This window comes from Zea mays, chromosome 4 (genome assembly GCF_902167145.1).
Source record: "Zea mays cultivar B73 chromosome 4, Zm-B73-REFERENCE-NAM-5.0, whole genome shotgun sequence".
Classification (NCBI taxonomy): domain Eukaryota; kingdom Viridiplantae; phylum Streptophyta; class Magnoliopsida; order Poales; family Poaceae; genus Zea; species Zea mays.
In genome coordinates, this window is record NC_050099.1 from 248628924 (window position 1) to 248654496 (window position 25573).

General features: G+C 47.2%; 3 protein-coding genes across 4 annotated transcripts; 2 read left to right on the forward strand and 1 right to left on the reverse strand.

Moving 5' to 3' along the window:
• The first annotated feature begins 11015 nt into the window (after window positions 1-11015).
• On the forward strand, window positions 11016-12734 carry LOC103654974 (splicing factor ESS-2 homolog). Its single transcript, XM_020552964.2, has one exon. The coding sequence runs from the start codon at window positions 11124-11126 to the stop codon at window positions 12603-12605; it is 1482 nt and encodes a 493-aa protein (XP_020408553.1). The 5' UTR covers window positions 11016-11123; the 3' UTR covers window positions 12606-12734.
• A 1696-nt stretch (window positions 12735-14430) lies between these two features.
• LOC100282338 (DNA-directed RNA polymerase II 16 kDa polypeptide) lies at window positions 14431-15592 on the forward strand. The gene is made up of 2 exons (NM_001159480.2): window positions 14431-14699; window positions 14843-15592. The coding sequence occupies exons 1-2, from the start codon at window positions 14651-14653 to the stop codon at window positions 15226-15228; spliced, it is 435 nt and encodes a 144-aa protein (NP_001152952.1). The 5' UTR covers window positions 14431-14650; the 3' UTR covers window positions 15229-15592.
• Window positions 15593-16046: 454 nt separating this feature from the next.
• Window positions 16047-19178, reverse strand: LOC100193979 (uncharacterized). Of its 2 annotated transcripts, none has more exons than XM_008678389.4 (6): window positions 18994-19178; window positions 18680-18833; window positions 17883-18479; window positions 17306-17792; window positions 17131-17212; window positions 16047-16517 (listed from the first exon to the last, which is right to left on the reverse strand). In XM_008678389.4, exons 1-6 carry the CDS (start codon window positions 19030-19032, stop codon window positions 16314-16316), a joined length of 1563 nt encoding a protein of 520 aa, XP_008676611.1. In that variant the 5' UTR covers window positions 19033-19178; the 3' UTR covers window positions 16047-16313.
• Between the last annotated feature and the right edge of the window lie 6395 nt (window positions 19179-25573).

Below are 25573 nucleotides of genomic sequence, written 5' to 3' on the forward strand. Positions count from 1 at the left end.
AAGCTAATGAATTGTTTAGAATAGTTCGAACGTTAAATAAATTAATGTTTTAGTGCGATGCTCATTAGGTGCTCGATAAATTGCGTGAGTCAAGAAACTCTCGTCGACTTCGCAGTTCTTGCGATTATCGAGCCAGATTCAGTTATAGCGAGTTATTTCGCTATTCCGGTCACTTAGCTGAATTAGTGGACCGAGTAGAATTTTGGTAGGCATGTGTGATGATAAAATATTTTAATCACTTATAAAGATGTAGTATAATTTATAAGGCAAGGGGTTAGTTCAGAATTAAATTTGTTAACTGATAAGTTGTGGTTAGGCTAATTATGTTAAGTATGTATTGTTTGTGTTTCGTAATGTTTGCGTTAGATTCGGTTAATTTAGAGAAGCATAATTATTGCGCGTAGTCATATATTAATAACTAGTGTTTCCGTACAAAATTGTACAACGCCTCGCCGCTAGGTGTTTAAATTCGCCATCGCATAGCACTATTTAGGTTTGTAATATTCCTGTTTATATGCATTCATGTGCATCGTGCATCTCAATTAGGTACGATAATTGATCGCGTGATGCGGAAGACGATCCAAGTCGACCCCAAGCGCGGACTAATTCGCAAGATGATGCTGATGGATTAACCTGAAGATGGATAATCGGAACAAGTATCAGAATAAAGGATGATCGCCAAGTGGACAACGTCTAACAACACTAACCTAGTGTTATTCCACGCAAGCCCCGGTGCATGCAACCCCTTTCCTTGTGTTTTTAAATACTTTTCGCACACTTTAAGTCTAGTGAAATGTGCATTAGGTTCATAAGAGTTGCTTGGAACCCTTTGATGCATTGCTTTCCTTGATATCCATACCCTTATAGATACTTCTGTGAAGTATCAAAATTATGATTTACAAAAATGCTTAGCCTTGCTTAGATCTTGTGGATAGAGGTTGTCCTCAGTCTAACCCGGGAGAGGATGGCTTCTACCTGCAAGAATATTTTCATTTGGAGCAATAGTGGGATCTTACTGCAAAGTTCCCTGTGATGCTCTTTCATCCTAAGGAACAGACGCAATCCTAAGGATGGAAATACTTAAATTGAGACTTGGGTTAGGAACAGGTGATGTTCTACCCAGGTTGGTTAAGGATTAACGCGTATGTAGGCGTGCTGACCTAGGACCCTTTAACTGGTCACATGCCTCGTCATGGGTAAGCCTTGCCTCGGGCAGACTAAGGCCAGAATAAGATAACACGAAATGGGCGTGGAGCGGTGGCGAGAGTAGCGTGTACCCTCCGTGGCAAGAGGCTGGACGGTGGTGTATCTGTGCTCTCGGTTTGCGTGAACCTGATCTGGTCTTAAGAACCCCGGTGGCGGGTTGACATATGCAAGGGTTAAGTGCTACATATGTCGTGTGATTGGAGATCCTCAGCTGAGTATAATCGATTCGGATCGCCGTACCTTCGCGGTTATGAAGACTTGGTCACTTTTCTACAACCTAAGTCAGGATGTGAACCTCATGAATAAAAATGATGTTGTATTGATGAGATGGTGAAATTAGACTAGATGCAAACAGAGTCTATTAATATTTAATCTGGCGTTAAAACATTGAAAGTAAGGACTCACTTTAGTAAGCTATTTCTGCAAAAGTATCTAAGTTGATTCTTGCTAAAGCCTCTCCTTGATTCCTATTTATCCAGCATACCCTTGAGAGTCTTTTCCTTAGTCGGGTAAGACTTGCTGAGTAATTCCATACTCAGGGTTTTATTCCCTGTTGTTTTTCAGGTTCTAACCTTGTGCTGTTGTGATGGTGTTAAGTGCCGGTGGGCTCGGCCTTCTTATATAAGTATACCCCGTCTTTATCTTCTTATTGAGGATGATCACTTGAGCTAGCATATATTTCAAACTTATACTTTTGTAATCACTCCGATAAAATAATGTAAAATTTTTGTAACCTGTAAAATTTGGTAGTAAGATTTCCGCTGTAACAATATTGGTGTGTGTGATTTGTGTTACTTAATCCCGCGGTTCTGGTTGTAAGTGGTTTATCCGATGTCCTTGGGGCAATCGGACGGATCCTGTTAAGTTATTTAGTGCACATGCATAGCTGTCTGAGGTCTTTGAGACAAGGACATGTGCATGTGGGCCCAATAACTTGGAAGGTTCTGCCACATTCAAGTAATTCGTGGTAATCCTAGATATACTAAAATGACCCCCGAGGAAGTTATCGGGCATTTTGTAAGTTTTGAATGCATGATCGAAGGCTCGAGAAAGATCAACGAGCTCGACGAACCCACCACATCCGAAGCTCAACCCGTCGCATTCAAGGCGACGGAAGAAAAGAAGGAGGAGGCTACACCAAGTCGACAACCAATAGATGCCTCCAAGCTCGACAATGAGGAAATGGCGCTCGTCATCAAAAGCTTCCGCCAAATCCTCAAGCAAAGGAGGGGGAAAGACTACAAGTCCCGCTCCAAGAAGGTTTGCTACAAATGTGGTAAGCCCGGTCATTTTATTGCTAAATGTCCTATTTCAAGTGACAGTGACCGAGGCGACGACAAGAAGGGGAGAAGAAAGGAGAAGAAGAGATACTACAAGAAGAAGGGCGGCGATGCCCATGTTTGTCGGGAATGGGATTCCGACGAAAGCTCAAGCGACTCCTCCGACGACGAGGACGTCGCCAACATCGCCGTCACCAAAGGGCTTCTCTTCCCCAACGTCGGCCACAAGTGCCTCATGGCAAAGGACGGCAAGCGGAAGAAGGTTAAATCTAACTCCTCCACTAAATATGAGTCTTCTAGTGATGATAATGCTAGTGATGAGGAGGATAATTTGCGCTCCCTTTTTGCCAACCTTAACATAGCTCAAAAAGAGAAATTAAATGAATTGGTTAGTGCTATTCATGAAAAGGATGATCTCTTGGATTCTCAAGAGGACCTCCTCATTAAGGAAAATAAGAAGCATGTTAAGGTTAAAAAGGCTTATGCTCTTGAAATTGAAAAATGTGAAAAGTTATCTAGTGAGCTAAGCACTTGCCATGAGATGATTGACAACCTTAAACATGAAAATGCTAGTTTAAATGCTAAGGTTGATTCACATGGTTGTAATGTCTCAATTCCCAATCCTAGAAATAATGATGATGATTTGCTCGCTAGGATTGAAGAATTAAACATTTCTCTTGCTAGCCTTAGAGTAGAGAATGAAAATTTGATTGCTAAGGCTAAAGAACTAGATGTTTGCAATGCTACCATTTCCAATCTTAGAGATAAAAATGATATTCTTCATGCTAAGATTGTTGAACTTAATTCTTGCAAACCCTCTACATCTATTGTTGAGCATGTATCTATTTGTACTAGATGTAGAGATATTGATGTTAATGCTACTCATGATCATATGGCTTTAATCAAACAACAAAATAATCATATAGCAAAATTAGATGCTAAAATTGCCGAGCACAACTTAGAAAATGAGAAATTTAAATTTGCTCGTAGCATGCTTTATAATGGGAGACGTCCGGGCATTAAGGATGGGATTGGCTTCCAAAGGGGAGACAATGTCAAAATTAGTGCCCCTCCTAAAAGATTGTCTAACTTTATTAAGGGCAAGGCTCCCATGCCTCAGGATAACGAGGGTTACATTTTATACCCTGCCGGATATCCTGAGAGCAAAATTAGGAGAACTCATTGTAGGAAGTCTCACTCTGGCCCTAATCATGCTTTTATGTATAAGGGTGAGACATCTAGCTCTAGGCAACCAACCCATGCTAAGTTGCCTAGAAAGAAAACTCCTAATGCATCAAATAATCATAATATTTCATTTAAAACTTTTGATGCATCTTATGTTTTGACTAACAAATCCGGCAAAGTAGTTGCCAAATATGTCGAGGGCAAGCACAAGGGGTCAAAGACTTGTGTTTGGGTACCCAAAGTTCTTGTGTCTAATGCCAAAGGACCCAAAACCATTTGGGTACCTAAAGTCAAGAACTAAACATGTTTTGTAGGTTTATGCATCCGGGGGCTCAAGTTGGATACTCGACAGCGGGTGCACAAACCACATGACAGGGGAGAAACGGATGTTCTCCTCATATGAGAAAAACCAAGATCCCCAAAGAGCGATTACATTCGGGGATGGAAATCAAGGTTTGGTCAAAGGTTTGGGTAAAATTGCTATATCTCCTGACCACTCTATTTCCAATGTTTTTCTTGTTGATTCTTTAGATTACAACTTGCTTTCTGTATCTCAATTATGTCAAATGGGCTACAACTGTCTATTCACTGATGTAGGTGTCACTGTCTTTAGAAGAAGTGATGATTCAATAGCATTTAAGGGAGTGTTAGAGGGTCAGCTATACTTGGTAGATTTTGTTAGAGCTGAACTCGACACTTGCTTAATTGCTAAGACTAACATGGGTTGGCTCTGGCATCGCCGACTAGCTCATGTTGGGATGAAGAATCTTCATAAGCTTCTAAAGGGAGAACACATTTTAGGACTAACAAATGTTCATTTTGAGAAAGACAGGATTTGTAGCGCATGCCAAGCAGGGAAGCAAGTTGGCACTCATCATCCGCATAAGAACATAATGACGACCGACAGGCCACTGGAGCTCCTACACATGGACCTATTCGGCCCGATCGCTTACATAAGCATCGGCGGGAGTAAGTACTGTCTAGTTATTGTGGATGATTATTCTCGCTTCACTTGGGTATTCTTTCTACAGGAAAAATCTCAAACCCAAGAGACCTTAAAGGGATTCTTGAGACGGGCTCAAAATGAGTTTGGCTTAAGGATCAAGAAAATAAGAAGCGACAACGGGACGGAGTTCAAGAACTTTCAAATTGAAGGCTTCCTTGAGGAGGAGGGCATCAAGCATGAGTTCTCTTCTCCCTACACACCTCAACAAAATGGTGTAGTGGAGAGGAAGAATAGAACTCTGTTGGACATGGCAAGAACCATGCTTGATGAGTACAAGACTCCGGATCGGTTTTGGGCCGAGGCGGTCAACACCGCTTGCTACGCCATCAACCGGTTGTATCTACACCGAATCCTCAAGAAGACATCATATGAACTCCTAACCGGTAAAAAGCCCAACATTTCATATTTTAGAGTCTTTGGTAGCAAATGCTTTATTCTTGTTAAAAGAGGTAGAAAATCTAAATTTGCTCCTAAGACTGTAGAAGGCTTTTTACTTGGTTATGATTCAAACACAAGGGCATATAGGGTCTTTAACAAGTCCACTGGACTAGTTGAAGTCTCATGTGACGTTGTGTTTGATGAGACTAACGGCTCTCAAGTAGAGCAAGTTGATCTTGATGAGATAGGTGAAGAAGAGGCTCCATGCATCGCACTAAGGAACATGTCCATTGGGGATGTATGTCCTAAGGAATCCGAAGAGCCTCCAAATGCACAAGATCAACCATCCTCCTCCATGCAAGCATCTCCACCGACTCAAAATGAGGACGAAGCTCAAGTTGATGAAGTAGAAGATCAAGCAAATGAGCCACCTCAAGATGATGGCATTGATCAAGGGGGAGATGCAAATAAGGAAGACAAGGAGGATGAGGAATAAAGGCCACCACACCCAAGAGTCCACCAAGCAATTCAACGAGATCACCCCGTCGACACCATCCTCGGCGACATCCATAAGGGGGTAACTACTCGATCTCGTGTTGCCCATTTTTGTGAACATTACTCGTTTGTTTCCTCTATTGAGCCACATAGGGTAGAGGAAGCACTACAAGATCCGGATTGGGTGGTGGCGATGCAAGAGGAGCTCAACAACTTCACTAGGAATGAGGTATGGCATTTAGTTCCACGTCCTAACCAAAATGTTGTAGGAACCAAATGGGTCTTCCGCAACAAGCAAGATGAGCATGGTGTGGTGACAAGGAACAAAGCTCGACTTGTGGCCAAAGGATACTCCCAAGTCGAAGGTTTGGATTTCGGTGAAACCTATGCACCCGTAGCTAGGCTTGAGTCAATTCGCATATTATTAGCCTATGCTACTTACCATGGCTTTAAGTTTTATCAAATGGACGTGAAAAGTGCCTTCCTCAATGGACCAATCAAGGAAGAGGTCTATGTTGAGCAACCTCCCGGCTTTGAAGACAGTGAGTATCCTAATCATGTCTATAAGCTCTCTAAGGCGCTTTATGGGCTCAAGCAAGCCCCAAGAGCATGGTATGAATGCCTTAGAGATTTCCTTATTGCAAATGGATTCAAAGTCGGAAAGGCCGATCCTACACTCTTTACTAAAACACTTGAAAATGACTTGTTTGTATGCCAAATCTATGTTGATGATATTATATTTGGGTCTACTAACGAGTCTACATGTGAAGAGTTTAGTAGGATCATGACACAGAAGTTCGAGATGTCTATGATGGGGGAGTTGAAGTATTTTCTAGGATTTCAAGTCAAACAACTCCAAGAGGGCACCTTCATCAGCCAAACGAAGTACACTCAAGATATTCTAAACAAGTTTGGGATGAAGGATGCCAAACCCATCAAGACACCCATGGGAACCAATGGGCATCTCGACCTCGACACGGGAGGTAAGTCCGTGGATCAAAAGGTATACCGGTCGATGATAGGGTCTTTACTCTATTTATGTGCATCTCGACCGGATATTATGCTTTCCGTTTGCATGTGTGCAAGATTCCAAGCCGACCCTAAGGAAGCTCACCTTACGGCCGTGAAACGAATCTTGAGATATTTGGCTTATACTCCTAAGTTTGGGCTTTGGTATCCTAAGGGATCCACATTTGATTTGATTGGTTATTCGGATGCCGATTGGGCGGGGTGCAAAATCAATAGGAAGAGCACATCGGGGACTTGCCAGTTCTTGGGAAGATCGTTGGTGTCTTGGGCTTCAAAGAAGCAAAATTCGGTCGCTCTTTCCACTGCCGAAGCCGAGTACATTGCCGCAGGCCATTGTTGCGCGCAATTACTTTGGATGAGGCAAACCCTGCGGGACTACGGTTACAAATTAACCAAAGTCCCTTTGCTATGTGATAATGAGAGTGCAATCAAAATGGCTGACAATCCCGTCGAGCATAGCCGCACTAAGCACATAGCCATTCGGTATCACTTTTTAAGGGATCACCAACAAAAGGGAGATATCGAGATCTCATACATTAATACTAAATATCAATTAGCCGATATCTTTACCAAGCCTCTTGATGAACAATCTTTTAACAAACTTAGGCATGAGCTAAATATTCTTGATTCTAGGAATTTCTTTTGTTAACTTGCACTCATAGCTCATTTGTATACCTTTGATCATCTCTCTTTCATATGCTATGACTAATGTGTTTTCAAGTCTATTTCAAACCAAGTCATAGGTGTATTGAAAGGGAATTGGAGTCTTCGGCGAAGACAAAGGCTTCCACTCCGTAACTCATACCTCGCCATCACTCCAAGCAATTCTCTATTCTTTGGGGAGAAATGAGCATCAAACAAAAGGACCGGACTTCATCCTTGGGGGAGAAATGAGCCCAAGGCAAAAGGACCGGCCTTCATCTTTGGTATAATCTTAACTCATTTGTTTTATGACCAAAGGGGAAGATGGCACTACGAGGGCTCTAATGACTCCGTTTTCGGCGATTCATGCCAAAAAGGGGGAGAAATGAGCCCAAAGCAAAAGGACCGCACCACCACCTTAGTGTTGAATATTTATCAATTGGTTTTCCTATTATGATCAAAAGGGGGAGAAAGTAGTATTTCAAAAAGGACATATCAAAACCCTCTTGAACACTAAGAGGAGTATCTCATTTAGGGGGAGTTTTGTTTAGTCAAAGGAGAAGCAATTGAAACAGGGGGAGAAAATTTCAAATCTTGAAAATGCTTTGCAAAATCTTATTCATTTACCTTTGACTGTTTGCAAAAGAACTTTGAAAAGGATTTACAAAATAGTTTGCAAAAACAAAACTCGTGGTGCAAACGTGGTCCAAAATGGTATATAAGAAAGAAACAATCCATGCATATCTTGTAAGTATTAATATTGGCTCAATTCCAAGCAACCTTTACACTTACATTATGCAAACTAGTTCAATTATACACATCTATATTTGCTTTGGTTTGTGTTGGCATCAATCACCAAAAAGGGGGAGATTGAAAGGGAATTAGGCTTACACCTAGCCCCTAATTAATTTTGGTGGTTGAATTGCCCAACACAAATAATTGGACTAACTAGTTTGCCCAAGTGTATAGATTATACAGGTATAAAAGGTTCACACTCAGCCAATAAAAAGACCAAGTCTTGGATTCAACAAAGGAGCCAAGGGGCAACCGAAGGCACCCCTGGTCTGGCGCACCGGACTGTCCGGTGTGCCACCGGACATGTCCGGTGCACCAGGGGGACTCGACTCGAACTCGCCACCTTCGGGAATTTCCGGAGGCGACTCGGCTATAATTCACCGGACTGTCCGGTGTACACCGGACAGTGTCCGGTGCGCCAGGGGAGGTCGGCCTCAGGAACTCGCCAGCTTCGGGAAAAGCCAACGGCTCGTCCACTATAATTCACCGGACTGTCCGGTGTGCACCGGACTGTCCGGTGCGTCTCCAGAGCAACGGCTATCTCCGCGCCAACGGCTACCTGCAGAGCAATAAATGCGCGCGCAGCGCGCGCAGAAGTCAGGCGCGCCCATACTGGCACACCGGACAGCAAACAGTACCTGTCTGGTGTGCACCGGACACCAAGGCGGGCCCACAAGTCAGAAGTTCCAACGGCTAGAATCCAACGGCAGTGTGACGTGGCAGGGGGCACCGGACTGTCCGGTGTGCACCGGACTGTCCGGTGCGCCATCAAACAGACAACCCAGCCAACGGTCAAATTTGGTGGTTGGGGCTATAAATACCCCAACCACCCCACCATTCATAGCATCCAAGTTTTTCACTTCCCAACTACTACAAGAGCTCTAGCATTCAATTCTAGACACACCAAAGAGATCAAATCCTCTCCAAACTCCACACAACGCCATAGTGATTAGAGAGAGTGATTTGCTTGTGTTCTTTCGAGCTCTTGCGCTTGGATTGCTTTCTTCTTTCTTGATCCTTTCTTTGCAATCAAGTTCACTTGTAATTGAGGCAAGAGACACCAAACTTGTGGTGGTCCTTGTGGGAACTTTGTGTTCCAAGTGATTGAGAAGAGAAAGCTCACTCGATCCGTGGATCGTTTGAGAGAGGGAAGGGTTGAAAGAGACCCGGCCTTTGTGGCCTCCTCAACGGGGAGTAGGTTTGCAAGAACCGAACCTCGATAAAACAAATCTCCGTGTCTCACTTGTTTATTCGCTTGGGATTTGTTTTGCGCCCTCTCTCGTGGACTCGTTTCTTTATTACTAACGCTAACCCGGCTTGTAGTTGTGTTTATATTTGTAAATTTCAGTTTCGCCCTATTCACCCCCCCTCTAGGCGACTTTCAGAACTACTTAAAAAGGCATTGATCACAACCCTAGTTTTGGTCCTACCGATTTCACACAACATCTACCTTCCGCAATCTTGAATGCAGAAGTTGTTACCTTCCGCAACCTTGAATGCAGAAGATTCTTCATAAAATCACTTCATATATTGTTAGTATGATAAATCATTAAAGGATTTTTGTATTATAAATAACATAAGTACTTCATACTTCAGTTTGACGTCTTACCCCCAAAAAGATATATAGTGAGAAAAATCAATATAACAATAGCTCCAACAAGACTAACCTTAAGCAATAGACAAAAAATAATCAGTAGATTACCATAGAGTAATATTTCAACAAAAAAACTTGTTCTTCCCTAACAATAGCAACAACAACCAACACATAAACAACTTTGGAAACCGAATGTCCTAGATTACTCGGTCACTTAATGTTTTTGTATCAACCAGTTAGTTTACACCATACGGTCTACCATTGGACTCTGTTGTAATTCTCGAGTAACACCTATTTGTTACTCAAATCCGTTAGTCTGATTTGGTTCTCATGATTTGTTAGGTCCAGGTTCATAGCTAATGAACTGCCTCTTAGAGAGAGCGCCAACGGCGCGCTTTCTAGTATATTTCGAATCTGCATCAACGAGTCGTCATATAACGGCCCTAGCCTCAGCCCAAACTAACAAATCATTCGTTAAAGTATTAGCGCCAATTTTAATTTTTCGCCTATCACATATACGACATCGTGCAAAAATCTTATCCATTGATGATTCCCACTCAGTATATTCATTTGTAGTATTTGCATCAAAAGGGATGAAAGATGGATATATAGAACTTGAGTGAGACAAATCAGCATCAATGGTGTGGCTCTCAAAAGATTTAGTCAATACACGCATCATCTCCTTCAAATCCAGATGGAGGACACACTCACTATCAGTAGGCTTAGTGTCCTTATCCTTGTCCGCTTAGGTCTTTGGTCCTGTCATTGTTAGTACATAATAGAAACAAAAGGAAACAAATAAACTATAAACCCTATAACTACTCTCAAGGGTGGTGGTGGAACACAAATTATGTAAGCATCTTACATCGCTCTTACAAGTTTCTTACCAGCACTGCAGGTGGCAAATGATGGTCGGTGTGATTGTCCAAAAAGCGTGAGTGTGATTGCAAAGGAGTACATGTTATGCTCGAAAAAAGGTAGAGCTTTGGAAAGACTCACTAAATATGTATATGTGACACATAATTCAGTAACAGATAGCAGTGCTAAATAAGTGTTCTAAGTATTCATCATAGCTGCTGGCAAATGATGGTCGGTGTGATAGTATACTTGTTAAGACAAATCGATACATATAAACATTATATTTTAAAACTACATAATAAAATAGTTATTTGTAGTCAAATTTTTTAAGCTTGACTTAAACCTTGTTCAAAAAGATAACTAATAGGACGTCAGAGGAAGTTCCACTAATGGACTTTGTTGTAATTCTCGACTAACACCTAAGTATTTGTTAACTTAAATCATTAGGCCAGATCCATAACTAACTAACCGCCTAAGAGAAAGCCAACTGCTTTTCCGAATCCGCGTCGAGCCATTATATAACATCCCCCGCCCCAGCCCCTATCCCCCGACACCTGAGTACCTGACACACAGCGGCGAAACGCCGAAACCGCGTCAAGTTCCCCTTCTTCGATCCCCCAATCGCCGTAACCCTAGACTCGCCACCGCCGCCGCGATGCTCCGCTCGCCGGGCAATTCGCCCCGCCTCCTCTCACCGTCGCCCACACCCGCGCCCTCCACCCCTCGCCCGGCCTCCCCGCCCCCCTCCAACGCCCCCTCCTCGAAGCGTCGCCGGTCGGAGGTGCTCGACGAGGACACCTACGTCGCCGCCATCGAGCGCATCATCGAGCGCGACTACTTCCCCGACCTGCCCCGCCTCCGGGACCGCCTCGACTGGCTGCAGGCCGTGCGGTCCCACGACCCGCTCATCCTACGCGACGCGCAGCTCAAGATCCTAGACCGCCGCCGCCGCGCCCAGCGCCACGCGGCGGGGCCCGTCCCCACGCCGACGCCGGCCACCTCCACCGCGCTCCGCTCCCCGTCCTTTCTCACCACCCCCGCCGGATCCGTCGCCGGCGGCGTGAGAGGTCCCGACGCCGACCACGACGACGACGTCGCGGCCGCGCTCTCCCTGGACGGCTTCTTCCACCGCTTCACCAGCGAGGACAACGACTCCTTCTCGCGCATCCTAGACAAGGTGAACCAGCGCCGCCGCGAACGCTACGCGCACCTGCTGGAGCCGCCGCCGCCTGTCGAGGCGGGGACTAAACCGTCAGAGGACGCCAAGCGCAACAGGATCACGGACGGGTACGGTACATCGGGGCAGCCACCGAGCACGCTCGAGGGCGCCAAGTTCACGGCAAAGAACTTGCTGATGTACTATCCGGCTGACCAGGGGGAAGCGCCCCTCACGGAGGAGGAGCGCGCAGAGCGGCTCAGGGGAATGACCAAGGAGATAGACAAGTCGAACACCAGGCTACATGGCAGAGCCACGGCTGATGACGCTAGGCCCAAGGAGGAGGAGGGGGCCGCCATACTGTACGCGCTAGTTGCAGGCTCTACTCCGGGAGGGATGGCCTACCACGACCCTGACAAGTTGAAGAAGTACGATCTGGAGGACCTGAGGAAGACCCCGAACCCTTTCTACCTCGAGTCGGACAAGAAGGCTGGCAACGGGTACAGTTTTGTGAGGACACCGTCGCCGGCACCCGGCGTGGACGAGTCGCCGTTCATGACGTGGGGTGAGATCGACGGAACGCCGCTGAGGCTGGACCCCGACGAGACGCCGGGCGGCAGCGAGAGAGCGCATTTCAAGATGCCACCACCTCCTGCTCGCGACGTCAAGGCGCACTTGCTTTCGAGGGATGCCGCCCGGAAAATAAAGGAGCGGTCTAAGCCCTTCCATAGGCCGCCCCTACCCTCCCCTGCGAGGGGTGTCAGCGCGAGCCCTAGAACCCTTTCGCCAGCCGCGCAAAAATTCGTGAGGAACGCCATCTCCAAGTCGTCAAAGTCCTCCAGCGCCATTGACGAATCTCTCCGTGCAAGCTACAGAGGCTCGACCCCGTCTGCGAGCACTCCCAAGTCAAGGTTTTCAAGAGACCCTGGCCTCGCATCGCGTTCTCCATCCACAAGGCAGGGTTCCACCCCTCCCTGGTGAGTGTTGGTGAGTGTTAGTAAACCTCTTAATGTTATTTCATAAAATGGGTAGGTGGCCCATCCTGTACTGTAACAAATTGTATAATGATGGAAGATAGTAAATGATGAAGTGATGCTTATTTTTCTATTATCTGAGCCACCCTTACCAAAATCAATGTCATGAGCATATCTTTGCATGCTAAGTTCCAACATGTACTTGAATTTTCAATTTCAAAGGCATAGGCATCTGGGCAGAAACAATGGGTTTGGCAAGAACTTCCATGTCACTGTACTGTACTCTAAGGCAGATCGTGCATCTGGTCTTGCAAAAAAATCTCATAAAAGAGTTTGAAATAGGAGGTGGGATGAGGAATGAGATAAGGGAGCTGCTGGAGATAGCCTAATAGTTTGTAGTTTATTTCTTATGTTTGTACTCTTTTCCGCATAGATGTATATAACAAAATGGATCCTATTGTAATAGTTTGCCAAACTGGGGAAACATATATAAATATAGTTTGGGGGAGAGGACCTTTGTCTATTTCCACTCTTTCTCGGCTTCTCTAATCGTCGCTCGCCTGTTTGAGAGTGTTTACCAACATTGGTTGGCTGGGGGGAATTTTGGGAGAAGAAAAGAAAAAGGTAGATGGCAGTATTGTGGAGGACGGTGTGGTGCTTCTCCTTTCATCACGCTAGATGCTAGTGTGTGCCATGGTGGGGAGCCAATCTGAAGCCTCAGGCTGATTTCTGGTTAGTTGTGTGTTCGCCTTTCTGTGGAAGTTTTTGTTGTTGTTGTTGTTGTTGTTGTATCGACCAGATTGAGAGTTGAGTTGTAGTTCACATCAGAAGATCAGGCTTGGCAGTTCATTGGTTTTATGACTTGGATCATGTTCAGTTGCATCTTCTGGCCTTGGATCGTGGAGTCATATTCATATCCTGTACACAGAGATGCAAAATGAAGTGTCCTTATGCTGATAGCTGGATCTGTTAAGGCAGGCAGCAGAGGAAGAGATTCGGATGTAGAATGAGGTGTTGAATGTTTGCATATTGCAGCCTCAATTTTTTTTGTTGTTGATCCATACTCATAAATTTTTGAACGTTGTAGTTCTGATATTTTTGTACTTGCATCCTCAATCCTTGATTCTTCGTTGAACATATTATATTTTCGTGACATGCTTCTATGATCCTGCGATTGCGGGGGTTCGGTTAAAATAACATAATGTATGAACTAGGACTGAAATGTAGCAAGTGTTCTAAGTCAATCTCAGTATAATTTCGGCTTACATTACAGACTAAGTGGTTTGCTATCATTATATCCCTAAAAACAAAGACAAGGCAGAAATCTCTGCCATGGTCCTATACATAAGACCTGTCCAACAGCAAAATAACAAGCACGATGAGATGCTACCTAATTCAGATTCGCACAGGTGTTTGTGTAAAAATACAATTCGATGGCAGAAAATGGAACTGATTTATGACAAAAAAACATTTGGAAATAATTAATCTGATATAGAGCTGTCTACCGAAAACATTCTTTTATAGAGGTTCGCCATATATCCTAGAAAAGACAAGCTTGTTGGCTTGACTTTAATTGGTATATTTTATCTTTATGAATTATAATTAGAACAGTTCGAACAGATGGCTATGGCTTAAAGCCCCAGCGAACAGCTAATCTTATCGGCACCAAAAAGATGCAAGGAACCGAGTTATAGAGACTCGACACTGGCAGCTTACAGGAATTAGGGAAGTAGACTGCTCAATGGATGATGCACAATATCTCACCATCTGGTGATACGTACGATATGATAGGTAGGAAGCAAAAAAAAAAAAAAAAAACTCCTATTCCGAGGCCCAGCTCAGTCCACGCCGAGCATAGCCCAATCTGTAAGTTTGGACCAGAGCCCATGGCGATACGGCCCAGCACATAGGCATAGCCCTCCCGCCGTCATCCTTGGCTTCCCCGCTCCCGTCGCGACTCCAATCGCAATTCGCAATTCCCAGCCCCATTCCCCGTCGGCCGACTCCAGCGAGCGACTTCGCCCCGGTCGGAAGCACCACCAGCCACCAGCGATGTCTGGCGAGGAGGAGGAGAACGCCGCGGAGCTCAAGATCGGCGAAGGTCCATGCTCTTCCGCGCCGCCCTCCTCTCCTCTCCTCCCCTCCCTTCTCAACCACCGTCCAGTCCTTGGGCGCGCGGGCGGGCTAGGGTTTTCGTCCTCCCTCTCGATCTCACTCAGCTCACCCGTAAGCCTGTGGGCGCAGAGTTCCTCAAGGCCAAGTGCCTGATGAACTGCGAGGTGGCGATCATCCTGGAGCACAAGTACGAGCAGATCCAGCAGCACGCGTCGTCGGAGTCGGACCCGTCGTCGCAGGTGTCGCAGGTGTTCGAGAAGTCGCTGCAGTACGTGAAGCGCTTCAGCCGCTACAAGAACCCCGACGCCGTGCGCCAGGTCCGCGAGACGCTGAGCCGCTACGGCCTCGCCGAGTTCGAGCTCTGCACGCTCGGCAACCTCTGCCCCGACACCAGCGGCGAGGCCACCGCGCTCGTCCCCTCCCTCAAGTCCGGCGGCAGGTTCGTCGGCGACCCCGGGGACGAGAAGATCGAGAAGATGCTCAACGACCTCTCCCTCATCAAGAAGTTCGAGTAGAGCGGGAGCCCTCTCTTCTCTTATCTTCTTTTCTCTTGGAGTAGCGAGCATCCAGAGAGGAGGGGAATTCAACATCAAGACGATGTACTGATAAAATTTTACTTGCCTTACACTACTATCGTTGAGGTTCACGTCTGCGTATTGATTAGAACCTTGTTTGATCGATAATCCAATATACTAGTAGTATGTGTGTGGTTGATGATCTGTCTGGAATTCTACACGAGAAGCCTGCAGAGGATGAGGATCCGAGTTGGCCATGCCCTCTGTTCTTCAGCTCGAAATGTACTGATTTCCTTGCTATTGTTAAGGTTCATATTATCTTCATCCGCTTTCCATCTAGTCATGTATACATGAATTAATGGAACCTAATCGCTCGAGCACAGACACGCTTAACCTACGACTACGAACACATGTGTGGTTCAGCTATATCTCAAACTGTTTCTAGTCTGTCTACACAGACACGCTTCCATTGCGTGAATTTTAACTTTGTAGGCCTTCGATGCAAAGCACCCTTCCCCTAGGTCAGTGCTTGGATTATGTTCTGCTCTCTTCGGTTCCTTCGTGCTGTAGGACTCTTTCAAGGCAGAAATGAACGAACATCCAGTATATGTTCTTCAGTTCCTGCTCCTTCATGCTGTAGTACACTCCTTCCCAAATAGAAACCGCAGGCCCAGAACTGAAGACTCGCCGACACATCTTTTTCTTGCCGGTACTCAGGTTGGTGTTCTATGGATTAGTGGAACCTTGTTGGTTAATCAAGTTAATTAACATGTAAACTTAATTACCATTGCTATATCTAGCTCTATCACAGTGCGGACTGTTAGTATAAGCATCAAGTAGAGCACAAATCAAATTCAGTCACAACTAGCATGGAGGTCTCTTGGTGTGAAGTTTATCACATATGTGCACTAGGAATCCAAGCTCGGCCTTGAATTCGGTACATCTGTGACACTTACACAGTAACCACCACAGCACAGGACGCATGGATCTCACACCTTACATACGTGTGTATATATATATATATATAGTTACAACAGCTTACAAGCGACTCATTCTCAACGGGCGACTCATCTTCCATGGGCACTTCATGAGCACCAGTTCCAGCAGCCAAACGACGGCGGCACCCGGCCGGTCCTCCTGATGTGCTCTGCCTGCTCAGCGGTCCTCGCGGCTGCGCGGTTCCGTTTCAGCTCCGCCGTGGCACGCTTCTCGTCTGCGCTGTGCCTCGCCGACGCGAGCTTGGTCATCAGCTTGTCTTGCGCGCGGGCACGCATCCGCTCCACCTCGACCTTGAGGAAAGGAACGCAAAGCACGGGCCATGGTTAAAACTATCGATACCAACAATGCAGTATCCACAAACACAGCTCAGCGCTGCACCCTTTGGGTTTGTATGTTCTTCTGAACCTGAACATCTATGGCAAACTGAACAGAAGAACTGAATCACAGAGTGGTGGCACAGCACAACGAGGCTGCCTCATTTGAGTACAGTAGCCTAGAAACACTTGCCGTCCTGTATTAAGAACAAACAACACTTGGACTACTTGCTACTGTCAAATCCAAATGGATACTGACGCCAACCGCTATGTGCAGGTGCAGTCGAAAACTAGTGTCCTGGCTGTAAGTTATATCTCATGCTAAATTTGAGAATGCATTGCATCTTCATCGGGAGTGTCCAAATGAAATGATAGCCTAGAGAGGGCAATGCCATTGAGTTCAGACGGATAGTAGCCGCAGCAGGTGTGGGATCTAGGCCGCTAACTTTTCGCCTCTGTGTTTTAAACTTTCACAAGTTAAAACTCAAGAGGTGAAAATGCATGTGTGTCTCGGTAACGTGGAGAATCCATCAGGGATCTATCGCCCATCGTTATTAACAGGAAAATTGACAGGAAACAGTCTGCGAACCTCGATTTTCCTCATCTCAGCTTCTATCTGGGCTTTCTGATGGTCCTCCCAAGCCTGGATCTTGATCTCTTCTCGCTTGAATCTGCAGAGCAGAAAAGCACAGGATAATATCAAGTCACCGAGCACGCAGAGGATTCGAACATAGATACTATAAAAGACAATCAGACATAAGCACCTCGCTAAATACTTGGCCTTCTCCGCCTCCTCCCACGCAGCCGCACGGATCGCGGTTATGTTCTGCGTCGACTGGTCCATGGGCACCGGTTTCAGCGAGAGCGAGGCGTCCTTCTCCTCCTCCTTCTTGCTCGCCCATGCCGCGATGCTGGTCTTGCCTAGCTGCGTGCCAAGGAGCATGATCTCCCTCCTGGTTTTGGTCTGCAGCTCCTGCTCGCTCAGCTCCGAGCTGCTGCATTCTCCTCCGTGGCTGATGAAGGAGCCGACTGCGCTGGGGCCACCGAGCGTCCTCCGTGGAGTCGTTGGCTGGGAGCAGTTTGGGCTCGTCGCCCTCACCGGCGTCCCGGTCCGGGACGGCTCTTGGCTTGCGATGGGCGTCATCTCTGTGCCCATGTCCCTCATCGACACTGACCGGACCGTTGTTGGAGGAGGTATGCATGTTGCTGCGCTCTGAAGCGTGGTGGATGCATCATGGCGGTTGAAATTAACTGCATCCAGTGCCACTTTTTTCCAGTTAGAAGAAGAGAGCAAAATCATATCATGAGGGGAAGGCGAAGTGAGCACAGCACAGCCCTTACCAGCTGCTGAAGCAGCAGCCACTGTAGTTTCTACAGCGAGTAGTGTGGTCTTTGTTGGGCAGGGCTCCGCCTCCGGACAGGGGTCGGGCGGGGCCCACCTCGCCGCTTTCTGCCACCCAATCTCTCGCTTCTCCTGGCTCGGATCCATCCTCTTGGTATCTATCTCCTCAGTGGCCTCTACCACGACCTTGGTCGCCGGCAGCGGCAGCCTCCCGATGCCGGAGCCAGGTTTCTCTGTCTTCTTCGGCGCAGGAGCCGCGCCACCCCTGCCAGGGCAGTTCGCCGTCGGGCTGGCGATCCACTTCTGTGCATCGTCCCACTTTGACGGGGCGGGCTTTGAGAATGGAGGGACGACCGACGCCGCCGCCGACGCCGCTGCCCGCCGCTCCTTGTGGAACTCGAAGTTGGATGCCACGCTCTCCGAGTCGCACGAGTCCTCCTCGGGCGGCACCCTGGTCCTAGAACCCGTGGCGACGGGGTGAGCGTCCCGGGGCCGGTGCCCACCCGCTGTCTCCAGCGAGGACGAGAACTCTGAGGTGGTGCTCACCACGTCCACGTCCTTGTATTCTTCGCACGTGGCGCCTCCACCGCCACCACCTACATGAGAAGACAGTGATGCGGCAGGCGGCAGGCGGCAGCCCTATTCAGTCCCAAGCAATGCGCAATGCGGCAGCCCTATCCAGCAAACCCCCACCCCAATAATTCGGAAGGAGGCGAAGGACGAGACAAGATCGGCAGCATCGCGAGGAGTGGAAGAATCGAAACGGGGGCGGAGGGGATGAAGCAGAAGCACCCACCGTCGCCGGCGCCGGATCTGGCGTGGGCCTTCGGCAGGGCGCCGTAGTCGCCGCCGCCGTCCTCGTCCTCCTCGGCGGCGCCGTCCTGCCCCTTGCGGCGCTTGTCCACCCCCAGCAGCATCGCGCGCAGCCGCTTGGGCGAGAACCCGCCGCCCTGCTGCAGCAAAGCAAGCGAGACACGCGCGGGGCTCCCGCATTACTCATCCTGGTACCAGACCGAGCCGAACGGACAGGGAGAATCTGTCTGGGGAAGAAAAAGGCATGTAGCACTAGCAGGAACGACCGAACGGGAGGGGGTGGGGGAGCGGAGGGACCTGGACGGGGAACGGCTTCTCAATGCGCTCGTACTCCATGGCCGGCGCGTCGGTGGCGGAGATCTGCGGCGGCGCGCGTTGCGTTGGTGGCGGCGGCGCCCTCTTGGCGACAGAGAGAGAGAGAGAGGAGATCAAGGACGGGGGAGTGATGATGATGAGGTGAGTTAAATGTGTAGCTCGAGAGTGAGTGTACTTTTGACCGGCCTTTGACGGGCCGGAGCCCCAGGATGACTATTCTGCCCCTCCCGGGTTGGCGAAAATATGCTCCCCGTGAGTCCCCGTGCCACTGTACGTCTGTCCCATGCTCTTGGCGAGGACATGACGGTAAATCGCTGGGGCACAGGACGAGACGTGAGGTGGTGATTACCTCACCGGCAACGGCTACTCCCCACTCTCTCTCTCTCTCCTCGTCATCGACCCCTGCGACCCGACGAGACCCTCTTTTTCTCACGCTCACGCTGACCTCGTCCCGCCCCGGTCACGCGCGCATGGGGACCCTGCTTGTAGGGCCCCACATGGAGGTGGGCGGGTGCGATGAGGGCGACGGTGAGAGAATAGGGAAGGCCTGAGCGAACGGCCGGGGCATTGTGGTGTCTCGGTGTGTGTTCGCTGCCCTTCGGTCCCACCGTTCCAATCATGTTGCTCAGTCCTTTGGATTTAATTAGTAGCCGATTCTATTATTTATACAATATTTTTGTTTATATGAATCGTAGCCGCAACATTTTAAATTGCTGCTGTTGTTATGTTGTATTTGTATCCTCCCTCGCCATGGGGCCATGGCATGGACACATCTATGTGGCATTGCGGTGAATGAACTGAAGCGGCTTACTATACCTGATAGAAGTTTAGAACATCATTTGAAACATAGGATTGCAAGAAGCACATGAATAGGGAAAAATGCAATTGTAAAACTCAATAGAAAAGATGGGAACTCACCATATGCTAACCAACCACTTGATACAAAACCATGCAATTCAACACGTTGATGTAGCCCTCGTTTGGTTTGAGGGACTAAAGTCCCTCTATTTTAGTCTCTTTTAATTTCTAAATTGTCAAACGGTGGGACTAAATAAGGGACTAAACCGTTTTAGTCCATAGTCCCTCAAGGTGTGGCTAAAAGGGACTAAATCATATTGATTCTACATTTGTCTCTCATTTAGTTCAATTGTACTAATAGCATGAGAATGTTAAAAGGTCATTTTAGTCTTCTTACGAGTCATTTAGTATATTTTTACTGATTTTAGTCTCTAGAACCAAATAGATTGAGACTAAACTTTAGTCATCTAACTAAACTTTAGTTTCTAGACTAAAGAAATCAAACAGGACCGTAGGTGAGAAGTTGTATTTGGAAACATATTATTACGAATATATATGATACATTCCCTATATGTTTGGATAGGTATCATTATGAATATTATAAAGTTCATGATGTGGTGCTTCGATCCTACTAACCCCGTGTCTCTTGATTGCCTTGACGTACTTACAATTGTTTATATCGCATACTTATTTGCGTTAATGCGTGTGCTACTCGGATGTGGTAATTTTACGTCGTGTCTCTTGATTTTTAATATTATATGTGCTAACATACCGTGAAAAAAATGATTACAAAGTCAACCCAATCTTTTTTAGACAATTATATCCAACTGTTATATAAAAACTAATATATATATATAACTAACTTGTAAAATTAGGATATATCCACCAGCTTATCCATTATATCTATTACCCTTTCTTATTTTAAAATTTATTCGATAAACAACGCAGTCTATAATACAAAACAATTTTTGCACGACCATATGCATGATCCGTTAGATAACCTTACGAACGTGTGTCCTTGAATTTCATGAATACCAACTAGGTGCGCTGGCTCCTATCCGGTATACCCAATACGGCTCAGCCCAGCCCAACAAGGCAACAGCACTCAAGCAGACATGAAGTGCCCCGCCATTTTCTCCCCTCTGCCCCCGACACTCGCACGTGCACGTCCTACCCTTAGGTTGTAGCCCTCCGCTCGACCCCACAACCTCGCCCTCGCGTCGCTTATAGTGGAGACGCGAGCAACGAGACTCCGACCCCGCTCGATGGCCTTTGGCCCCTATTCGCCGACCTTCAGGGACGGCCCTGCGCTCCCGCGACGTCGATCCGGCGACCACCCGTGAGTTAATCCCCTTCTCCATTCTCGATCTACTCTACTTTTGCGACTATTGACTTCTCGTTGCTTCAATTCGTTGCCCCCACTACTTGTTGTGGTTTCGAAAACCGAAGGACAATAGATTTGTGTTCGCAGGGATGCAAGCGTGGACTCACTCCGAAAGGTGGATCACGGAGATCCGAGCAAAAAACTGAGACACTAGGTTATATTGGTTCAGGCCAGAGCCCTAGTACAATGTAGTGTTGATCGTGGTATTCTAGTAGAGCATGTGTACAACTGGTGTGCTTGTGTGGTCATATGCCTCTCCTCTCGAAGGAAGAGGGGGCTCTATCCTTTTATATCTCAAGGGTAGGACCTTACAGTGGGACTTGTATTCTAGTGGACAGAGAAAGAGGTCTGCTCCCCAGGTTGGCATGGTGGGTCCTCTGTAGGGTCATGTGTAGCCGTACTCCCAGTATGACGTCGTTTGTTACTCTAGCTCTTGTAGCGAGTCCATCGCTGACGTCTTTGTAGTGGTGTGCGATGGGTCCCACGGATCGTTCTTATGGTGTGGTCGTACGTGGCATGACTTCTCATGTCATCATGAGCCCATCGTCACCTGTCAGCGTGTGTAGGCGTACACTCGGTATGGCACGTTGTCCCATCCTTCCGATATATGGGTCACTGTAGAAACCCCGGTTCCTAATCAGTGTGTTGTGCGTATGTCCTGACGTGGCTTGATGGTGACACGTCCCATCGTGGATGATGTGGATCAGTAGCGTTGGACTCAGATTTTTGCCTCGTTGAATTGCTTGACAAAGAGTTGGTCAGTCGATCCGCCTCGCAGAGTTGGTTGGCGGAGTTGGGCACCTTCCGAGCATCGTTCGAGACTCCATCGGGCGAGTCAGAAATGCGCTGCTCGTCCGGGGTTGGTCTCGGGCGAGCTGTGACTGCGTCTCCCGTCCGGGGTTGGCCTCGGACGAGTCGTGACTTAGTGGGTTTTGTCTTGGGTACCCTATTCCAACACATGCACAAAATATCAGTGTAGTGATGGGACACATTGCCAAAAAATTCAAGTAATCTATTTCTCGCACTATACAAGTTTAGAAAAAAGTGTCAGTAAAATTTCCACTTGCATCTGGCTACAGTAAGGTAAGCTGAAAATAAGGAATCAATCTATTGGCAGTACCAATGGAGTCAAGGTTCTTTCATTTTAGATTTGATTTTCTGTCAAAAATAATATTTAGATAAACTTCCCAATCGCACCTACCATTAGCATACACACACAAAAAAGAATCTGCAGTTGATAGCACATCTAAAGTCTTAAAAGACGCTCGAGTTTGAGCCCCTCTCCGGGTTTCACGGTCATCGGACTGCGCCTCTTTGCGACGCGTGGAAAGCTAGCGCAGACGCGGAATTTTCATCAAATGCCGTTGAGAAGCAAAGTCGTGCCCTCTTCCTCCCAGCACAGTGCAGCAGTAGTCCTCTCTCCTCTCACTCTACTCCTCCAGCTCCCCACCCATCTGCCAAAACATCAGTTCAATCCCAGGTTTCAAATCCGCCACCTTTTGGACACACACCACACTTGCCTACCCCAAGAGCTGAGCTAGCTAGCTGCTCTCTCTCTCTCTCTTCACCCAAGCGAGAACAGAGCCCAAGAGGCCTCAAAAGAACCACTACTCTTCCTCCGCATAACTCGTCGCTCTCTCTCTCCTATCAGTCCTCCCAGCTCCAGGTACCACAACAGCCCTCTCGCTTAAAGGAGGAGGTAGAAGGGGGCGGGGCGAGCAATGTCGGAGCAGCAGCAGCCATTGTCGCAGCCTCGGAGCAGCATACGGGAGGCTCTGGAGAAGGAGGACAAGGAGAAGGCGGCGGTGGCCAAGGAGAAGGCGGCCGTCCCCAAGAACGGCAACGGCGACAAGAATGGCAGTGGCGCCGGCAGCGGCAATGGCAACGGCGGAGCGCCCCCGCAGTCTGGGGAGGAGGCGGTCCGCGAGATCCAGGTGGTCAGGGAGGCGTACTGCCGCGAGACGGCCGCGCCGGCCTACGTCATACCCGAGGAGCCGCCGGCCATGGTCGAGCTCGTCGGCTGGTACATCTATGGCTTCTGGTCCTACTTCATCACCCACTTGCTGCTGTCGGTCCTCTTCACAGCCATCATCACGCAGGTCGCCTTCCCCAACTCCGACTTCACGCCCGACCCCAAGTACACCCTCAAGGGTGTCACCTGCTCCGTCCACGAGATGTCCATGTAAGACACGCAGCACACTCCTCCCTGCTTCCTTAGATCTTGTGGTTTTTCCTTTATTTCACAACCTTTATTTCTCTCCCTTCCCAAGCCGACACCCACCGCCCTCTCCCCCAAAAAAATCGCGCGAGATTGATGAGTATTTTTCTCCCCGTCCCTTGGAGTGACTTGGTGAATGTGATGGTCCTGTCCCCACTCGACCCTATCTCGCCACCCAGCGGGCAGGCTCCTGCTCTCACCTCCCGTCCCTAGAGGTAGTCGCAGGCCCATGGACTAGCGAGTCGAAGTTCACCCTCCTGCTATCACGAGCGGAGGGGCTGCCTCCACCTGTCTCCAATCCAAATAACTCCACTCCTTGGTCGATTTCGGTGTTACTGGCCTGCTTGTAAATTTGTTCCTGCTGATGCGAGTATTGTGCTTTCCAGCGATAAGAGTGTACATTTGTTGCTTCTTAGGGATGTGAATTCTGTTCTAGCTAGGGATCCGGCTCATGTTAGTTTTTACCCCCTTTGGGCTTTTAATTTTTCACCGAGAGGGGAAATATTGGGTCCTGGGGGATTAGCATCCAATCACCATGCATGCTTCTGCCTTTTCTTCATAATTTTTATCTTCGGAGTGGTGCTTGTGCTGTTTCTGCAATTCTGCAATTTGGTCAAACGTTACCGTAAAAATATTTATGGTTAGGATGTTCTATGGAGATAGTTTGCATGCTTTATGTATTTGTGTAGGTTTCACCAAAGGATATATAAACATAAAAACCAAGAGCTAAAAAAATCTATTTTGGGACGGAGGGAGTATATCATAGATATAACCATGTGTATGTGAAAAGACCTTAAAAAGACACCAGATTTCCATTAAATCATTGTCATGAATCATGGCATAGTTAATGTTCTCTGTTTTCTCAAAAGGCCTAAGACCTTACAAGTTCGAATAGTGTCAAAACTGATCGCCTCATGTCATCCATGATACTGAGCCAACAAAATAATGGAAACTGTTTGAGCAAGAACAAAAGAAAGCTACATGCCTACATGTGAATGCCACCCCAGTAATATCCATTTAGAGCTTTATTATTTGCATATGTAGACCAACACAGTCAGATATCATTCAATCCTAAAATAGGACCTCAGTCATGTTTAGTAAATCTAGCAAAGCTGTATCGATTAACCATTTTACTGTGTAAACACGCAATTGAGACTAAATTAAAGGAAAGAAGTTGTACTGTATCTGCACCCTGACTTACTAGCTTTTGCAGGTGTGCATATTTTTTCCTTCGTGAAGTATGCATATGTTGATCCTGTTTCCCAGTACCTTTTCCAGATTTACTTGATACAGCTGGCTCCTTTTCGTGCAATCCTTTTTTGTTGTGTCTCATATCACGCAAAGGGGTGATGATTGCTTGGCATAGTCATTAGAAGATGTAGCTTCTATTTCATCAGAACCACCATATTGATTAGAAGTTGTAAGGCTATCGTCCTGGTCAGCCTCAACGTCCTGATTCAAAGGAGGATCACATCTTCTCGGAGATGAAGCTCCTGTTTCATGAGATGAGTTGTCATTACCACCTTCTTTGCGAGCTTCTTCGTTGACCGCTTGCTGCTTTTTCTCTGGATCCTTAACTGGTGTTTTATTGTTATTCTGGAGCACTGAATGTTTATTAATGGATGCAGGATCGGATTTCTGGAAAAGAACCTTCTCTATAGCAGTCCCTGGTTGAAGGTTGGTTTCATATTTACTTCCTTGATTAGCACCATTGCAGCTTATAGAAAGTAAAACACTGGCAGATGGCAAAGTCAGATCCCCATGAATATGGTCCTTTTCCACTGACCCAATATTTGCAGAGATATCTTCCGGATCTTGGGTTACTTTCTCACCCCTTTCCTATTGCAGAGCACTCAAATGAGCTTTCCTGCTGTCAGGCTGTGAAATGGTTGTATCCTGTGCAGTTATGCACCCAGGCAAATGCTCAGATTCAGATGCATCTGTTGGTAAGACATCGTTGATTCTGTCAAAACCTGGAGTTACTGTGGCATGAGTGCTAGGTCCTTCACGAATGGAAACCTTAGATGACTGATTGCTGGAGCCACCACCATCTGCCCCATCTCCATCAGCACAGTAAGATAGAATTGGAGATTTTCGCTTACAAGATTTTGGTCCAACTATAACAGTATGGTCATGTTTATCCTGCTGGAAAAAGGGCTCAG